General features: G+C 39.7%; 1 protein-coding gene across 1 annotated transcript; it reads left to right on the top strand.

Annotated features, from left to right (window-relative positions):
- The first annotated feature begins 1,108 nt into the window (after nucleotides 1-1,108).
- Nucleotides 1,109-16,320, top strand: LOC140242663 (tRNA wybutosine-synthesizing protein 5-like). Its single transcript, XM_072322421.1, has 7 exons — nucleotides 1,109-1,214; nucleotides 4,056-4,186; nucleotides 6,137-6,268; nucleotides 7,398-7,476; nucleotides 12,467-12,689; nucleotides 13,210-13,321; nucleotides 14,141-16,320. The coding sequence occupies exons 1-7, from the start codon at nucleotides 1,136-1,138 to the stop codon at nucleotides 14,417-14,419; spliced, it is 1,035 nt and encodes a 344-aa protein (XP_072178522.1). The 5' UTR covers nucleotides 1,109-1,135; the 3' UTR covers nucleotides 14,420-16,320.
- Nucleotides 16,321-18,242: the final 1,922 nt, after the last annotated feature.

The following is an 18,242-nucleotide window of genomic DNA, read 5'->3' as shown; positions in this document are numbered from 1 at the left end:
ACAGATCTCATTCATTCAGTGAGACATTCATTGTTCCTTCACGATAACACTCAAACTTGGAAAAAGTGCATATTGTCAATGTTGTCTTTAGAGTTCATGTGCTCAGTCATGCATGGCGATGACATCTGTCAACATTATAGGTATCAGTGGAAAGAGGAAGAGTTCCCCTTTCCTCAATACCAAAATTGCGCTCTCCAAACCATAGTTGACAAGTATGAAATAGTAGCCCTCCAAAGTTGGATTCCTTTTTTTCTTCTTCTTTTTTTTTAATACGCACTGAATATAGGAGGAGGAACAGCTAGTAACGTCAAAAACTAAAAACTCCTCCGGACATCAGCTCACAAGAGGGATCATCCTTTCTAGCTAGCTATAGAGGTGAATACCTATTGCTTACCCCGGCCTGGGGCGTATTGGGGTCGCTGCTACTGCAATCTACCGGATACCACGTTTAACCATGGAGCTAGTAGCTCCATGGTTTAACCTTGTATGTAACCAGGGAGGTGGAATCCACCTCCCTGATGTAACCAACGTTTTTGGCAGGTTAGTGAAGATCCTGCTGCGTGTACAAAAGTAGTCTAGCTTCTGGACTCTTTTTACTCGTAGCCGTGATTGTACGCGACAAGCCGTATGAGGGCGTGACAACCGAGGATTGCGATACGCCGAGAACTGCGATACCCGAGAAACGTTGGGCGCGCAGTCTCTCGATTATCGCAATCAGAAAATTTGCGCCCTCTCTTGGTTTATCGCACCAGGTTGAAAGGGGACGGAGCCCACAGATATAAATAGGTAGATTGATCAAGCCCATTCACAACCCACGCGTAGCTTTATAGCCAGTTGCGCGCACATTACATGCCGCCATTTTGATTAGTCTTTTGTTACGTCACGGCTTGCGATGAACAGGAAGAGGTAAAGAAGAAGAAGAAGAAAAAAAAAGCCAGCGTAGGCCTGCGCTATGCTGCAACTCTGTAAACCCTGTTCTGCGCACGCAAGCCGTGACGTAACAAAAGACTAACCAAAATGGCGGAGATTGCGTGCGCTGGCTGTGCTTTCAGACCCCACTTGAGCATTCTACCTATATAGTTCTGTGACGGAGCCCAGACTACTAGTACAAAAGCGGAGGGAAGGGGGGTGAAGCATGGAGCTACCGAGAATCCAAATACCCAGAGTTTCCTCCCTTACAGACGATGTTTTCAGAGATCTTCATCTCAGAAAAGGTATGTAGACTAGGTCAGATATTTTAGGCCATTTTCGAAACCTAATACATACCCGTAGATTCTACATACATACTACTAGGTGTCCTACTCTGCTCTGTCGTGCAGAGACGATGACGTTGGGATTCAGTCCCACGTATTGCTATTTTTGTTGGTCATCTGAATAAATCGATTGTGCGCTTATATTTTGTGTGTGTCCGGTTGTAAGTCACCACAAAACATATGAGTTAATGAACAGGATTAAGTTTGTTATACTTCTGTTTCCAGTGGTCATTGGAAAAAAAAAGCAAATGATAGATGTACTGTGATACACACAGTTTTTAATTTAGGGCTTAAGTAAGCTGATAAGTGATATTGATACTACTAATTACTAGACAGTCTTCTTCTTCTTCTTCTTCTTCTTCTTCTTCTTCTGGTTAAGTCTGCCTCCTTCAATAGCCTGAAGATTCTTGCAGACTGGTGCTATTTACATTATTATTATTATATTATTAGTCTAGCTACTGTCTACTATTCTACTAAAAATAATGGGGAAATTACAGAATACCGGTTTTGCCTTATATAAATTAGCATATTGGTGCGTATAAGAGCCGCCGGAGGCTCTCCCTTAGAGATGAATTTCAGCCCGAAGGGCTGAAATTCGTCTTTCCCGACGTTTGGGGCCCCCAAAAAGGCCAGAAACGGAACGGCCGTCAAAAAGTAGGTTGACCACACAATTTTTAAGAAAATTGAGTGGTTTCGGAGGAAAACTGCTCTAAATCGAGATAACTCGAGTAAATCGACGATAAAGAAAATCGACCCGACTTTGACGGAACTATTTTAATCGTGATGACGTCATCACAGCTGGCAGCCCTTCTTCCTTCATCTCTTTTCGACACAAGTCATCACGATACAATCACACTACACACTAGTTTGGCAAGGCAGCGCGTATACGCGTATTGTCAAGAGACATGTGCGCACTCAACTGCTATACGTATTGTACACTGTACTACTAAACATGCGCGCGTTCTGCAGACTCAATACGCGCTACCACTGCCACACGTTAAGCTGTTATGTGTACTACTGTTGTATTTGTATTGAGTGCATAGAGTCAACATGGTGGGCTGTCAAGCGCACCCACACAGTGCGTATGCTCTACTGTAAGCTAGCACCAGCAATTAGATAAGTGATTGTTTTCTAGTCTCACCTAAATTGCTATCAATTTCTAGGATATGGACTATCCTCGACTCCTAAAAACGTGAGTATACATCGTAAATTCGGGTAAATTTTAACGGGTAGTCTAGACTAGCATCGTCAGGATCTAGAACTACATTATTCGGGGGACACCCCCGAAACCCCCGAGAACAACGTAAGATACCACACTTCTCACCGCACAGAGCAAAGAAAACACACGTAAACAAATGCAATCGTCGACAGCCGAATCACGGACCGTATCGCAGATCGGATTAATATTTTAATGGTTGCTATCGGCAAGCGTAATTACGCTCTTTTTTGTTCGAATTGATGACTTAATGTGACTCGGTCGAGAGGAACCTGGGAGAGCTACACTGAATTGACGGCCAGCGCATGCACACACATCACATGCGCACAAATTTTCAAATCCATTGACCGGATAAGATGTCTGTGTGTGCATGCGCTGGCCGTCAATTCAGTGTAGCTCTCCCAGGTTCCTCTCGACGCAGTTAGCCTACTAGTATGGTAGCCTTTCTACATATCGACCACCCTTTCTGAAACCGACCGCGTAGTTTTGGGCACAGAACGCTAAGTACGCACTGCACTGTGTGCACAGCACATAAAAATGTATTGGCTTTGACCGTTGATGAGGATGTGTGGAAAAACGCGAAAATTCACTGTTCATTAATGGTTTTAATCAAGGACAAAATTTCGAATGAAAATTTCAACCGAATCGTCATGTTATGTCAATGCATTTTCTAAAAAGCTTTGTACAACACAGTGTTCAATGCAACTCGGTTTGCGTGCATTGTCAATGTCAAAAGGGAACAACAACATTTGATAGTGCTGGATTTTCTCAGTCACGTAGGTCAAGTTTTTACGTAAATTTCAGTGTTAAATATTCTGATCATAGTTATCAAGCAAATAAAAAATCAGACGGTCGATGAGTAATAGGTCCAACCATACTAGATGCTAGACGGTCTAGAAAAAAAACTAGATCTAAGCGGTCTATCAAAGCCATTTTTCTTGGCAGCAGTAAACACAAATAACATTAATTTAGGCCACAGATGGAGGCACTCTTGTCCATATTTTGGAAATCTGGTACAAACTATAGTATGCATGATGCAAGCATATTACTGTATACTGGTACGCCGAATATTTCGCAAGGTTTTTATTTTCGCAAGTTTCGTGAGTCTGCTGCTATTCGCGAAATAAGACACGCGAAAATATTGACTCTGATCCCGATGTGGATGTGACGTACTGTACGCGTTGTGTTCATTTCTCCGTTCAGTACAGGACTCCACGATCACGAATTTAACCACTCACGAAATTGTCGGGAATTCCTGATTCACAAAAATTTAGACTCGCGAAATATATGGCATATACAGTAGATAGTGATCTAAATACTAGTACATGACAAAGAAACATTGCTGTGTGCTTTGGGGATCTGCCATGGTTAAAAGAGTATTCCTTTTCAGCTACGATAGTAAAGACCACCATTGTACTAAACGACTGTGGTACTGCATATGGCCTACTGTTTTCAAAATTAATCATTGACATTGAATGTTCTCCAAAGTCATGTTATTGGCATGTAACCATGTAGAATATGTTTTCACATCAAAGTAGTAATGATTTCCTTTGTTGTTGTTGTTGTTGTTGTTGTTGTTGATATAGGAGTACCTGTAATCATTACTGATGTAGCACACAAGTGGCCAGCAGCTGAATGGACGCTAGATGAACTGACAAGGAAAGCTGGTCACAACAAAGCCTTCATTCGACAGCAAACTGACCAGGAGAGCTACAAAGTCAGTGGGCCTATATTCTTTACCTAGCTCAACTGTAAGGCCAGGTGTCCCTTTTGTGCTTCTTTACAGTTGGAGACAAGGACTAGAATGATATTTGAATGATCAATTACTGTAAATGTTAATATTCTCACATGTGAGTAATTTTTTTTTTTTTTTTTTAGCTCACCTGAGCCAAAGGCTCAAGTGAGCTTTTGCGATCGCCCTTCGTCCGGCGTCCGTCGTCCGTTGTGCGTCGTGCGTCTTGCGTAAACTTTTTACATTTTCATCTTCTTCTTGAAAACCCCAGGACCGATTTTCATCAAACTTGGCAGGTAGCATCCCTAGGGGGTTAGGAACTCAATTTGTTAAAATGGGCACCATGCCCCACCCAGGGGGGCCCCAAACCCTCCAAAATTAAGGAATCTATAAAAATCTTCTTCTATAGAACCAGAAGTGATAGAGCTAAGTTAATACTATGAGTTAGTACATTGATGACTGTAGTTTCAAGTTTGCTCATGGCAGAATCAGGGGTGCCCCCCTTGGGACCCAGGGGAGGGGGGTGGGGAGGGGTCCTAATGGGGCCTAAATTGTACATTTTCATCTTCTTGAGAACCCCATGACCCATTTTCACCAAACTTGGCAGGTAGCATCCCTAGGGGGTTAGGATCTCAATTTGTTAAATGGGCACCATACCCCACCCAGGGGGTCCCCAGGGGGGCCCAAACCCCCCAAAATGAAGGAATCTTTAAAAATCTTCTCTAGAATCAGAAGTTATAGAGCTAAGATAATACTATGAGTGAGTACATTAATGACTGTAGTTTCAAGTTTGTTCATAGCAGATCCAGGGGTGCCCCTCTTGGGGGGGGGGGGGGGGTTGGGAAGGTCCAAATGGGGGCCTGAATTGTACATTTTCATCTTCTTCCTGAAAACCTCATGATGGATTTTCGTCAAACTTGGCAGGGAGCATCCCTAGGGGGTCAGGATCTCAATTTTATCAAAATGGGCACCGTGCTCCACCCAGAGGGCCCCAGGGGGCCCCAATCCCCCAAATTAAGGAATCTTAAAAAATTTGGGCCCTTATTGTACATTTTCATCTTCTTCTTGAGAATGCCTGGTCAAATTTTAGTAGAGCTGTGAATAATTTAGATTAGTGACTGCGTGAAAGGTGAACTTGCGATACTCAGGTGAGCGCTAGACCCGTGGGTCTCTTGGGTTTTTTTTGCGCTTGGCTTGGTAAGATGAATTGTGCATGTTTTTGCCTTCGCAAAATCAGGACATTGATTACTAGAACACATGGCATTAAAAAATATGTGCATGCTTTTATTTTTGTGCTGGTTGCTCGAAATGCGCAAAAAATTTCAACACCATGAAAATGTCCACTTCTACAATATTTGATGACTTACATTGTAGTGATTTATTCTATAAAGAATGTCTCCATATAACCATTTGAATGAAGTTTACATAGTAAGTCATACCTATAGATGTACACACTCAGTGCACCCTTCATGTAAAGTCCTGTAGAGCGTAGAAAGCAGATAAGGACAGACTAATGAATGAAGTAAACAAAATAGATATTGAACAAGGGTAGTTGGTGGCCTTTTTGTCGGTGCTAAAATTAGGGTCTAGCAGCATTCAAATTAAAAGGTTTTACTCTCAGTTCTTTGAATGTGAACATTTTGGTAGATAAGAATAATGAATGTTGATTCTCTGTCAAGACAGATGTCTTTTACAGGGGTTCTTGTGTTAAGGGTCACTGTGACCCCCAATATTTTTTTTTGTTTGTTTGATTTAGGTGTATGTGTCAGGGAATATGGATTTAGACTTTTTTTCTTCTTCTGATTACCACTACCTTTTGGTATTTTGTACGCTAGAAATTAGTTTCTCCCAGCATCGATTTTCCTTCATCAAAGATTTAGTATGACATTGTGGAATGGGAGAGATGTGAGCATGGTTTGTTCTTTCTTCATTCAGGTTGGCAAGTCATACAGCATCAGGGAGAGTCCTCTCAGTGACTACATCAGTGACATCCGAGCCGAGAACAGCCGGGCCAAGAGCTCCTACCTGGCTGTGCAGAACATCCGCAGTACTTTCCCGGAGTTGGAGGTGAGAGGCACATCAGTTTGGTGTGTTTTGTTGGCTTAGCTGCCTTGCCCGGCTCAACTTAGAACAAGCCGCATACTTTTTAACTAAAAAAGATCAGAATTTGTCTGCTCTCCATTATAGATTGCTACATATGCTGTAGTGCAGTGTGGCCTGAAGCAAACAAAATGTGAATTTTGATGGATTACATTTTATTTTGTGTTCTGCATTGAATCACAGGGAATTTTCATATAACTTTTCACTGGAAAGGTACAGAAAAGTTATACATTTACAGGAAATCCTGTCTTTGATATGTGTTAATTTTCCTGGGGTCATGCATTCATGTGTGTAAATATCTATTCATCATTTTCTATATTTGTCAAATATCTACACCAGGGAGATTGGAGTTTATGTTCACCTCCCTGTCTCAACTATTTATCTCTTCAGTGTATCTATGACTATTGGTATCTTTCTATTTATCTTGTAAATTCAGTTACTGTTCGTCTGTGATTTACATGATATAGTGAACGTGTCTGAACAATGATTGTGCCCCTGACCTGCTGTATGATATATATTATTCCTTCATCCGTTCATCCCTCTGTTTGATGTCTTTGTGGTCTTCTCTTCTTTCTCTTCCTCTGTTTTAACTAGCAAGATGCTACATGTCTCATGCATGGTATACATGGTGACACAACGCCTACTCCTTGGACAATTGCTCCGGTCTTATTTTCCAAGGACTTAGGGTTAGGCTTGTGATAGAATTTTAGGTTTAGTTTGATGTGAGGATTAGGGTTAGGATTATGTTTGTGGGTAGAATTTATATTTGGCTTAGCGTGCAGATATTTCATGGGAGCAACTTACATTGCAGGAGCAAATGTTATGGAACCGGTATACATATAAATTATATCCATGTATTATGCCAAGCTAATGTGCACATTAAATTTGTAAAAGTGACCCAACGTCTCTCTGCCAAAGTTCATGAGTTTTCCCCGTTTGCTCTTTTTAATTGTTGCAAGTGGGTTATATTGTAGAGATCATGAAATGAAAAGAAGAATGTATTCATCCCCTGCCTTTTTTGTCGGTTGATAAGAATGTCATGTCTGTCTGTTGTGCAAAATACCATTTAATATTTGTTTGTTTGTTTTTGTTGTAGGCTGATGTCCCTGTTCCAGGATATGTTGGAAAGCTCCATGGGGGACCATACCTATGGATAGCAATGAAAGGACATTATGGTGAGTGTATGTTGGGGGAAAAGGACTATATGCATGACTTAACACTAACTTTTTCTCTACTGGCCCATTTGGGTCACTGAAATTTTCATAGCCTGAAAAAGATTGGCCCGAAATTAAAGGAAATATTCAACACATTTTTAATCTTAATTGCCCAAGCGGGCCGACAAAAGATAACCTTTTTGAAAAATTGGTGGCCCAACATCAATTTTTAGTGACCCGTGACCACCAGGCCACCGCTAATTTTAAGCTTTTGTGTATAATATAGCTTTATACACCGATGTGACACTCTGCCTGATAATACAATGCCTGTACCTGTAGAATAGGTAGAATTTCCAAGACCAAGTCCTTTATGAAACAAGATGTATTACATGTTCCAAGATATGTTATCATTTGACATTTGTATTACCTGTGTAACATATTGATGGAAATGGAAATAAAAACATGAATGAGTGAATGAATACAGATTTGCAGACATAACACAATATATTTTGCGAGTATAAAGGATTTCATGAACATATTAGAACTTGAAGAAATGACTTCAAACTAAGTGGATTAACTTGCTATAGAGAACCACAGTGATGCAATTTGAAACAAGTGCATGTATACCCTTTATAAGAGAAAATTTGTTGATATACCACCTCTGAACTGGGGCCCGTTTCATAAAACTTGTCATCAGTGACAAGTTGTCATAGATGTGACAAGCTACTGAAACCCTTGCATCTGATTGGCTGAGAGCAAATTTGTCATAGAAATGTGGCTGTTGTCACTGATGACAAGTTTTATGAAACGGGCCCCATGAAGAGTGCATTTGTAATATGGATGGCAGTAGTTTTGCAAATGATTATGAGTAATGTATGTCGGTTGTGCAATCTGTGTTGTTTACTAACAAGTGCACATGTAAAGTATGCCTGGCCTGTGCAAACCTGCACCATTACAGCATAATTGTTATCTCAACAATCAACTTTGCCAGACATTGATTCAAAAGCTTTTTTTTGCCAATCCTTCAATTTCTAGAATATCTTATTTAGCCTTTAGTTGTCATGCCTTCATTGTGGAACTTTCAGTCCTTGGAACCTTTTTTTTCCCGAATTTTAATCCGTCTAAAAGCTTTCTTTATGAAGCTGGTAGCTCTCCCAGCCCTCTTATCAACTTGTGCAGTTTGAAGAGCCATTTTGTCCTTTGACTGACAGCTTTTCAAATCCTTGAATCATTTTTAATGACCTGTTTTGTAAAACCTTTCAAATTATCTCTTTTTTTGTTAGAACTGTCTTATTTTCACATTTTATTTTTTAACCCTTCTATTTTTATAACCTGTTTGTTTACTGTTCAATTCTTAAAACATGGTTTTGTTTGTGTTCTAATTGTCCCATTTTAAAGTCTTTTTATTTATTCATCCATGAATTATTACAGCTTTTTTTTTTTACTGTTCAAATGTGAGAGCTTACTTGTCAACCCTTTGATCCTCAGAGCCTTAGTTTTGAATTCTAAAACATTGAGACCTCCCTGTGTGTATTTTCCTTAATTCTTCCATTCTCAGAGCTTTAAAACTTGCAATTATTTAAGATAAGTTTAGGTTAACCCTTTAATCTTAGTGCTTCTTTCCTGTGTTAATCCTTCCATTCTGAGATGCTTTAAAGACCCTTCAATCATCATTTCACTATACTACCTCTATTGTAGTGTAGGCATCATGTTGCTTTGAGAACTGTAGTAGGTAAAGACAAATTAGCCTTGTGGCAAGGTAGCCCTATAAGTTAGTAAATGACACAAGACACTATGTGAATGCCTTACAGACCTGGACGCGGGGAAGAGAAAGGTTTTATCTATCTTCATTTGCTGCCCACTGGTATATTAAAAAAACCACAAATAAAAAATAGTGCAGGACTGCTAGATTAAAATTGAGTATATGAATATAAGAACGACCCAAGTCCAATTTTTGGCCAAATTCAGTTTGACATGGGAAATTGTAGCTTATGCATGGACTCATCTTGTGTATAAATGATAAATCCTAATTACCCCCAGAAGTGCCTGAAATGAATGAGTTAAATCTTATATTAATGTAAGAATGAAGGACTTGGGTCATTCTTACATTCATATAATAGCGCCCTCTCTCATCCTTCTCCCATCTCTATAGCAGAATATCATGTATATGAATCAAAGAACGACCCAAGTCCATATGAATCAAAGAACGACCCAAGTCCACCACACAAAATGGCCTCTCCACAATTAATGTAAATGTTAATTGTCATAATAATATATGTTCTAATTTGTATATACAATGTTGCCTTCCCATCACAGTTAAATAGAATATTATTGGACAAATAAAAAAGATATGAAGTTTTTTTTAGTTTACTCGAAATGATCTTCCATGGACTTGGGTCGTTCTTATATTCATATACTCAATTGCCTGTCGGCGAATATGTTTCTCTGAGCATAAGCTCGATGGTAACGACTCCAGTCCAAATTCTTCATCTCTGAGTGAATGTACAAAGAGACTAGTGATAAAGCTGTGCACAATTTGTTACAGGGATTCATGATTATATCTGAGTTGGGCCAGCCTTCCCAATACAAATGGTCTCCCCATACTACTGGGTCTTTAAAACACAGAGTTTTCAGGCTCCATGGGACTCTTGCTAAGGTGCTTAATCCATGTACATGACTGTTATGTGAATGTGCAGTGCGTGTTGTGTCCAGAAGCTACTTTATTTTGCATAATTTTTTGCAAGTGAATTATGATTCTGTATTTATCAAGTAGACATGATTATTTCTAGTGTCATTTTGTTCATGTTTTGTTTACCATAATGATTTTGTTCGCTATGTTTGCTGTGCCCACACCTTTAACCCATAGAGGATGAGCTGATTTAGCTACAGCACCCATTTCCCACAGGCACCTGCCTGAGTATACTTGGGACTAATCTTCAACAGGTTAAATGGCTTTGTGAAAGAGCATTGTGGTCAATAGCACAATCAGGGTATGCAATTGTGTAACAGGGCAAAAACAAAAAAACTTGGTGAAAATGCTTTTTTTGTTGTTTGTTGTAGCTGAGTGTTCAAATTTTCATTTCATGTAAAAAAAGAGTCAAAATTTTGCATTAAACTGCGCATAGATTAGCATTTAAATTAGGGGTGTCGAATTACATTGAAATGACTAATATATTGGAAAAATTCATTAAAAAAAAGGAGAATGTTTTTTTCATCTGATATTGCTGTTAGATATTCCTGATAAATATCCCTTTCATTCACCACCAGTACATAGCCATGACATATCACAAAATATAAATGAATTTCATATTTTCACTTCTCGAAATGGATGATCAATTTTGTAGGCATTATTTTGAATTCAAATAAAACCACTTTTACATATTTTATCATATTTCACTTTTGCCAAAGAGTGAAGAGGCGAAACTTTCAGGAATAGGTAACAGACATATAGTGGCCATTATTACAAAGTTTTATGAAATTAGGGCTGGTACTTTGGAAGATATTATATTTTTCATTAAAAAATCATCTGTACAGTTTGACCTTGAATGTGCGCACAGTGTTTGGATCAATTCTCATATTTGTAAACACAGATAGAAGAATGAATGTGAAATTTATGATGACTTGAGTTGATATCCAAGCTGTGACACTCAAACAATGACATATTAAGCCAAAATACTATGTTTTTGCTTATGATATCTTTAGAAATTGAACAAGCATTGAAATATGAACACTGAACACTTGTCATATGTCCTTCATGCAGTATAACATGGGCGTGTATCGCACTTTTTTATGCTCAGCAATTTGTAAAAATATAAACAAATAAGTTCCTATTGCTCAAATTTGCTAAAATTTTCACACAATAGATTTCTACATATGTACAATGTATGGTTAAAAAAACAAGGATATTCAATAAGGGGGAAAGATTCTTTAAAGTAGTCAAATTAGCATATACCTCACTGAAAATACTGAAAAACGGCTGCACTTATTTTACTCAGCATTTGAAAATGGCTCAAAACTCAAAACTGGCTGAACATTTATTGGCAAACAGCGCACCATATTGTAGTGTGTCTTCAGTACTCTCAGGAAAAGCAGAAAAATAAGCTGTTTCTCCATGTATAGCTGTACAGCATGGGTTAAAAGGTCACAATGTCACAAAAATAAGCCAGCATTACACTCCTACCAGGATGGGACTTCAGACCTTATAACTTTCTCCAGCTGAAAGAACCACTGTTTTTTATTGCATGCAAGCAATGCCAGGAAAAAATCCATTAATTTGATACCAGACACATAGGGGTAGACTTAAAATATGGACCTCAAATCTTGATTTTACGTAAGTTGTAAAATGCTTTTTTGGACGCATTACGTGGGTTTTGGGGGACTTTTTGGTAATTAATCTTTAATAACTAACAGTAAATGAGAAGAAATTAGCTATTGTCTTACCACATGTGATTACTGATGTCTTAGCATGCTGCATGTGAATTTTTAAGTCAGTTGGTGCATTCTTTTAGAAGTTACAATTTTTCAAAGTGAGAAAGTCATGATTGCATACCCTGATTGTGCTTATCACCTTGTACAATTGTGCATTGTGCAGTCAAGAAAGAAAACATTTTTCTACTCTATTCAGTAAAAATGTTTTGTTTCATTTTAACCCTGTCCTGATGCATATGATTAAACATCTCGAAAATATCATACAAAGTGTATGTTCATTTTTTTCTTTTTTTGTCAACGCATACTGCAAAAGTTGAAATTTTTTTGGTGTTGACATTTTTGCGTGTGTCGTGCAACCAGAAACTAGCTGTAAAATTAAGACACGCAAATATCTTTGCTTGCCATATGTTTCTGTAGTTGAAGTCTTGATTCCGCGGAATCAATATCATGCAGAACTCATCTTACCCGACTGAGCGTGAAAAATATGCACTTTTACAGGACTGTGTATTCCTCACCATATCGGTACATTCAGTATTGGCCAACCACTTTTAGTCAGACATGTCTCTGTGTTGTTCCCTCTCAGAATTCTGTCACTTTGACCCAGATGATGGTCTGCTTGTAATCCTGCAAGGCTCCAAGAAGGTCAGACTGTATGGGTGTGACCTTCAACCTCTCTACCCTAATCCTCTGGGGTCAAGGGGCAGGACCATCCAGGCACAGGTCAACTGTGACAACCCTGACACAAGTGCTTTCCCAGAGTTTACTCGCGTCCAGTGCCACGAATGTGTGCTGAATGCAGGTGAAATGTAAGTTCAGGACATTATGGTTATGACACTTGATTGCAATATTTCCCCCTCCTGGAAATATGTTTCTATATTTTTAGTTTTTCTCTCTTTTTTTTTTGGGGGGGGGGGGGGGAGATGGGAGGGGGAGAAGTTTTGTGATACACCAAAGCCAGATGCATCTACAATGTGTAAACACATGGGTCAAATATAGAATGGTACCTTTAGAGATATGATAGTCATCAGCATTATCTTGAATTGAACAAAAGCCTAAACCATCAGAAACTCTGTGCAAATATCAGACAGAAATATGTGAAGCTGTATGGCCAAACTCTTGAATGTTTGTGCGCTGATGTCACAGTATTCCAGGAGGTTGGTCTGTTGCCGTCACAGACGTTGAGTGAATTTCTCGCACAGGAGACAAGTGTAGAAGTCATATCCCAATACACACCTTACATGTGCAATCTTTAACACAAACAAGAAGGGAAAAGTGATGGAAAACTGACAGTGTTTTTTTTTTTTCCCATGTGATCTTGAATTGTAGGTTGTTTATTCCAGCCTTCTGGTGGCATCAAGTCACATCACTCGAGATGACAATCTCAGTCAACTTCTTCTTTGGTGACGGCGGAGAGAATGAATACCTGGCAAAGATCATGGTTAGTCCAAGATACCCTTCGTTCTTTGCTCTCAGAGCCAGAATCTGCATTTTCTATATCTCACATTCTACAATGATCTCTCTCTTACTATTTGGTAGTTACTCTTTGGCTGTGATGTTTGTTACCAAACAATTTTGGGAGAACAATTCTATAAAACCAAAGGCCACTGTGGAAGAGAATGCCTTTTTAAAAAGTTAATGATAATAATCATAATAATACAATACATTTATTAGGTGCTTAGAATATGGATGTTTCTAAGTGCACAAAAGTTGAGTACATTTTCATGATCGCTTCATAATTCTAAGATAGTTGAACAGTCAATGACTAGATGCGTCTCTTTCTGTACGAGATCAATTTGAAGCAGTAAGTAGCATGAAGACTTCTTTGATGCTGATCCAATGAGAAGGAATGCTTGAAATTAAAGTGCAATACCACATTATGCCATATCATCTTCTTATAACCTCACTACATTGTGACATTGTTGCAGAATGGGGTTGTAGTACGGTGTGGTTACATTGCCCACCCGAAACAGAATTGTTTATTCGTATCCGGGCAATTACCCCCAGAGGGCAATTACCCCCCAGCTAAATACTGGAACGTCAGAGTAAAGATTAGGGTTGGGGTTAGGTTTAGGGTTAGGATTTTGGGTTTGGGTTAGGATTAGGTTCAGGATTAGGATTAGGGCGAGGGGAAGGGTCCGGGGTAATTGCCCAGGGGGTAATTGCTCTAGACCCGTGTATGATATTTTGTGTGAAAACTGATTGTTACCGGTTAAGAGACATTATTACCTCATCACGTTTCCTCCATGTCATCTCCCAGGAGCCTATGAGGTGGCAAGCTTTCTCCCACTGGTTGCTGAACATTGTGGAGCAGAACCGACCCTTTGCCTCCTTCCAGCGAGTTCTTCAGGATCTGCCCGAGAGCCTGACCAGCTTCCTCCTCAAGACGTGGCACGAGAGACCCTCCCCGGAGCAGCTGGACCGCCTCGTGCGGCTGGTCCTGGAACACATGGACTTGGAAGCACTTCCCAAGGGGGAGCCCAGGACCTCCAAGCACCCGCCCGTCATGAAGATCCGGGGTTTGCTCTGGAGGAAGTGAAACCTCCGGGTCACTGAGTGGAGCAACATCTGATGTTGTCCTGCATGATGTGTTGTCATGGAAAGAGCACCAGATGTGAAACGTTAGGCAGGAATGTAGAAATACTGACCAAGGAGCTGAAGTCTACTGCATGTTGATGCATACAATGATCCCTGAGGCAAAACAACAGCAGCAACAACAAATGCCTGAGAATTAGAAAGCAGGAATCCTGATGATGTGAAGTTACCCACTAAGTGTGCCCTGACAATGTTCCATGTCATACTCACATGTCGCGGCTGCTTGTATTGATACGGCTGCATGCGTAGTGTCTGCTGTAATGCCTGAAAGCCCACAGCAGTTATTGTTGCAATGTTGCAGTTCCCTGACACTGTTCATGATTTAGTCATTCAGTCTCAAGGCAACCTACCGTACAGCTAGTGATTAATAGTTGACACTGTGGTTGTGCATGATGTCTACAGATCCCCAATGCAAATACTGTTCAAATGCTATTCTGGTGATGCCATGCAGTGTCAGGGAATGAAATTTTGAAGAAAAAAAAATTGCCTAAGGTCAAATAGCAACACATTTGCCTGAAAACATTGATGTCTCGATGATGATTTTTGATATAGACTGTGTACACACTTGGCAGAGATATCTACTTTTATTGAAGGAAGATATTTATTGTTATGGTACGAAGGGACGAGTACTAGTAGGCAGTAGGTAGTAGTCCTTCTGGTGGCAGATATTTTTGTGTTGTTGCTTTGAATAGATGAATTTTGTGAAGAAATCATAGTAATGGAACCTGCACACAAAACATGCTTAGGGTGTGCTAGGTATGTACAGCAAGCAACCGTCGAACTGCACATGCTGCTTTATAGACATTTCATCAAACATGAGACTGCACACAAGTTCCTGTCCTTTCTCTTATGCCATTTTTGCCTCAGCTTCATGTGATGTGAAAGCTTCTTGGAGGAAAATGATATCACTTTCAACTGAATGTGAATAATGAAAAATTTTTCTCCTCTCGACAAAATCCCGAAGTCCACAACAATTAAATGTGGATAAGGTTCCCTGCATGATTGAGAAAAGGTAATATCACTGTTATCAAGATAAATAATATACAAATAATGTGAAATCACTCTGCAAAACTGCTTGGAATACATCTTTGTGACTGCTGTATGTAATAAACAAATTTTGGTGTGATAAAAATTAGCATGAACTGCTTTGTGAAAGAAAGTGATTAGCAAAAATTAGAAAACAAATTGCAAATACACAACAAAAAACATCAATGCAAAACTAATTGAAAGCAAAACAACAGTGAGAGGGTGCAGTAGCACTGAAAATGACCACAGGCTTCAAATCAAGCACAGCCCTGGTCTGAAGTGCTAGTAACAGAAAGGCTCCTTTGAGCCTAAGTCCACAGTGTGGCTACATAGTACATGTATACAAATATGTACATCAATCACCTCAGTTGGAGAAGACATTGAATGAAATACCTCGTTAAAAAAAAATGCTTGAAGAGGAGGCACGAGTACACAACTATGAAGATATCAGTAGGAATAAGAGCTAAGTACCAACAATATTCGAGTTAGAGACTCGGTTTCCTATGTGCAGTACATAAAATGAAAATGTACAACACTAGTTTGAAGAAAAAAAGTGAAAAATACCAGGTCAACTCCATGCATTTTGTGAACCATTCTCCCGACGTACTGATTTTGGAATAATAAGTCCATACCTCAAAGACCAAAACAGATGGCCCACTTGATTGAGCTACTACATATATGGCTCCAACTGTCCATAATTCCATAATTTACTCATTAAAAACTTAAAACTAATAACCAAAAACAAAAATAACAAAAAAGAAGCCTGAATCACACTTTACACATGAATGTTACTTTGATAATTATTCATGAATTGAACAGTTACATGTATAAAAAGCCAAACCTATCTGTCAGTAATGATTAATTTCAAAAGATCAAAATGAGACCTTTTACTCATGTCTTTAGTTTCTTGTTATAATATGAAGTTCAGATGTAGAAAACACTGCTCTCCATACAAATCTAGTAGGTGACAACTCGCCAGCTAATCAGCTGAAACTACCCTTCCAGTGATTGGATCTCTGTATCTGAGCTTGTCTGGGCAGGCAAAAAAGGGCTTTTTGCCTTCTTTCTTGAGACTCTGGAATTTCTCGTGCTTTTTCTTACGCAGCTGAATGATCCTCTTCAAAAAATCCTCTGCAACAAAGATTTTTTCCCTTGGTATTCAGACCTAGATTCCCTTAGTTTTTGGATGCATTACCTTCTAACACGCTCCTTCACGACGAATGTCGCAAATCCAACATGTACCAGGTATTCTCCTGGGATGGGTCTGGGCTGCGTTCTGGTCATGGCTTGGCCATGAAGGGGTATGGTGGCATCTCCCTATTGTGGAAGTGTCTGCAGCAGAAACTCAAGCAAACTGTAGAAACTCAGATGCAGTTTTCAGGCAGACTTCCTTTTCAGCTTCTGGAAGGCCCAACAGCACAATGTTTTTTCTCCTTGATCGATTCTCAGGTTCATCCAGTTGCCTACACAGGGTTTCATTTTCCTTCTGTAGTTGGGTGATAGAATCTTTAAGTCCACCAATCTCAAATTCATGCTCTCTGAGCTTCTCACACACTTCACCTAGTTTTCTGTCCAAAAGGGACTCATGCCCTTGATTCGATCGTCTAAGCGGGATTCAAATTGACTGAAAAATGAGGTGAACCACTTCGGTTGTTCGTCTGAGTGAAGGTCCAGCGCACGTTTGGTGTTACCACCCGGGCTGAAGCCCGGGGCTGAAGGCGGGGACACTGATGATGTAGCCATGCTGTTACTGTTAGTGTTATCGGGCGCGGGCTGATATTCAGCTACACTACAGGAACTAGAAGGTTTTGGACTGTTACTTATTGAAACCTTTTGGCCAGCAGAGACGAAATGTTCCAAGAATTTTTACTATGAAGGGGGCTATCAAGAGTGTTCATTGTTCCATCCACAAAAGCTATGGCATATTAAAAAAAAAAACATGTGAACTCCTGAGATTTGATCACCTTGCCACAACCGTGGACTCAGACTTCAAATTTGGGAACTAATAAAAAGGCTTACTGCGACATAGTCTTGAGAGTGCCCTCATGTGATGTGAAAGCTTCTGCAGTGAATCCTGGCTGCCCATCTATAACTAACTAACTATGTAAGTCAAAGGTCTTCCTTACAGACCGATATGCCTTTGCTGAATAAAAATTTAGAGTAAAGACAAATGTGCAAAGAGCAGGAGGGTACTTTTCTTTCGTGGGGCCATCTTTGTCTTTTGCCTTTACAAGACGCTTCATCAGTGCTGAGAGCACATTGCATGATGCTTGAAGCATCTCCAGTCCATGCTCTGACATCAGATTTCTTTCCTTGAGTGTTTTTACAAGTCTATGAGACTTCCTGTGGGTATTTTTGAGTTACTTTTGTAACGAACTGACGGTGTCTTGCATTTTGTCCAGCTTGTGTTTTACACTTCTTGGGCTATCTGAAATGGAGTACATGTGATTATGTTCACATAGCTTGACTGGATTTGCAGGCAAAAATGGTTTGCCAGATGTACCGGCCACGCATTCGGGTAGTGAAGTTGGTGATGAGCTATACATGTATAATGAGAGGCGGTTCACATAAAATACCTCGTCATTTTTACCAGAACCACTTCTCCTTAGCAGTGTACAGTTACAAATAATAACTCTGTGATAAATTGCAACAAAAGAGATATACAATGAAATTATTTACTTACAGTTTGACTGATGACTAGAAACTGCTGTTAATGGACTTCGTCTCATCGGCTCGAATGG

This window comes from Diadema setosum, chromosome 19 (assembly GCF_964275005.1).
Source record: "Diadema setosum chromosome 19, eeDiaSeto1, whole genome shotgun sequence".
NCBI classification, from domain to species: domain Eukaryota; kingdom Metazoa; phylum Echinodermata; class Echinoidea; order Diadematoida; family Diadematidae; genus Diadema; species Diadema setosum.
Note: the sequence above shows the minus strand (reverse complement) of the source record. Positions and strands in the feature narration are given on the sequence as shown.

Excerpts from the sequence above, each read along its gene's own strand:
- LOC140242663 (XM_072322421.1), top strand. The coding sequence starts at position 1,136 with ATGGAGCTACCGAGAATCCAAATACCCAGAGTTTCCTCCCTTACAGAC. Across the intron at positions 12,690-13,209 it reads GTGCTGAATGCAGGTGAAAT|GTTGTTTATTCCAGCCTTCT; the intron begins GTAAGTTCAGGA and ends CTTGAATTGTAG. Across the intron at positions 13,322-14,140 it reads AATACCTGGCAAAGATCATG|GAGCCTATGAGGTGGCAAGC; the intron begins GTTAGTCCAAGA and ends GTCATCTCCCAG.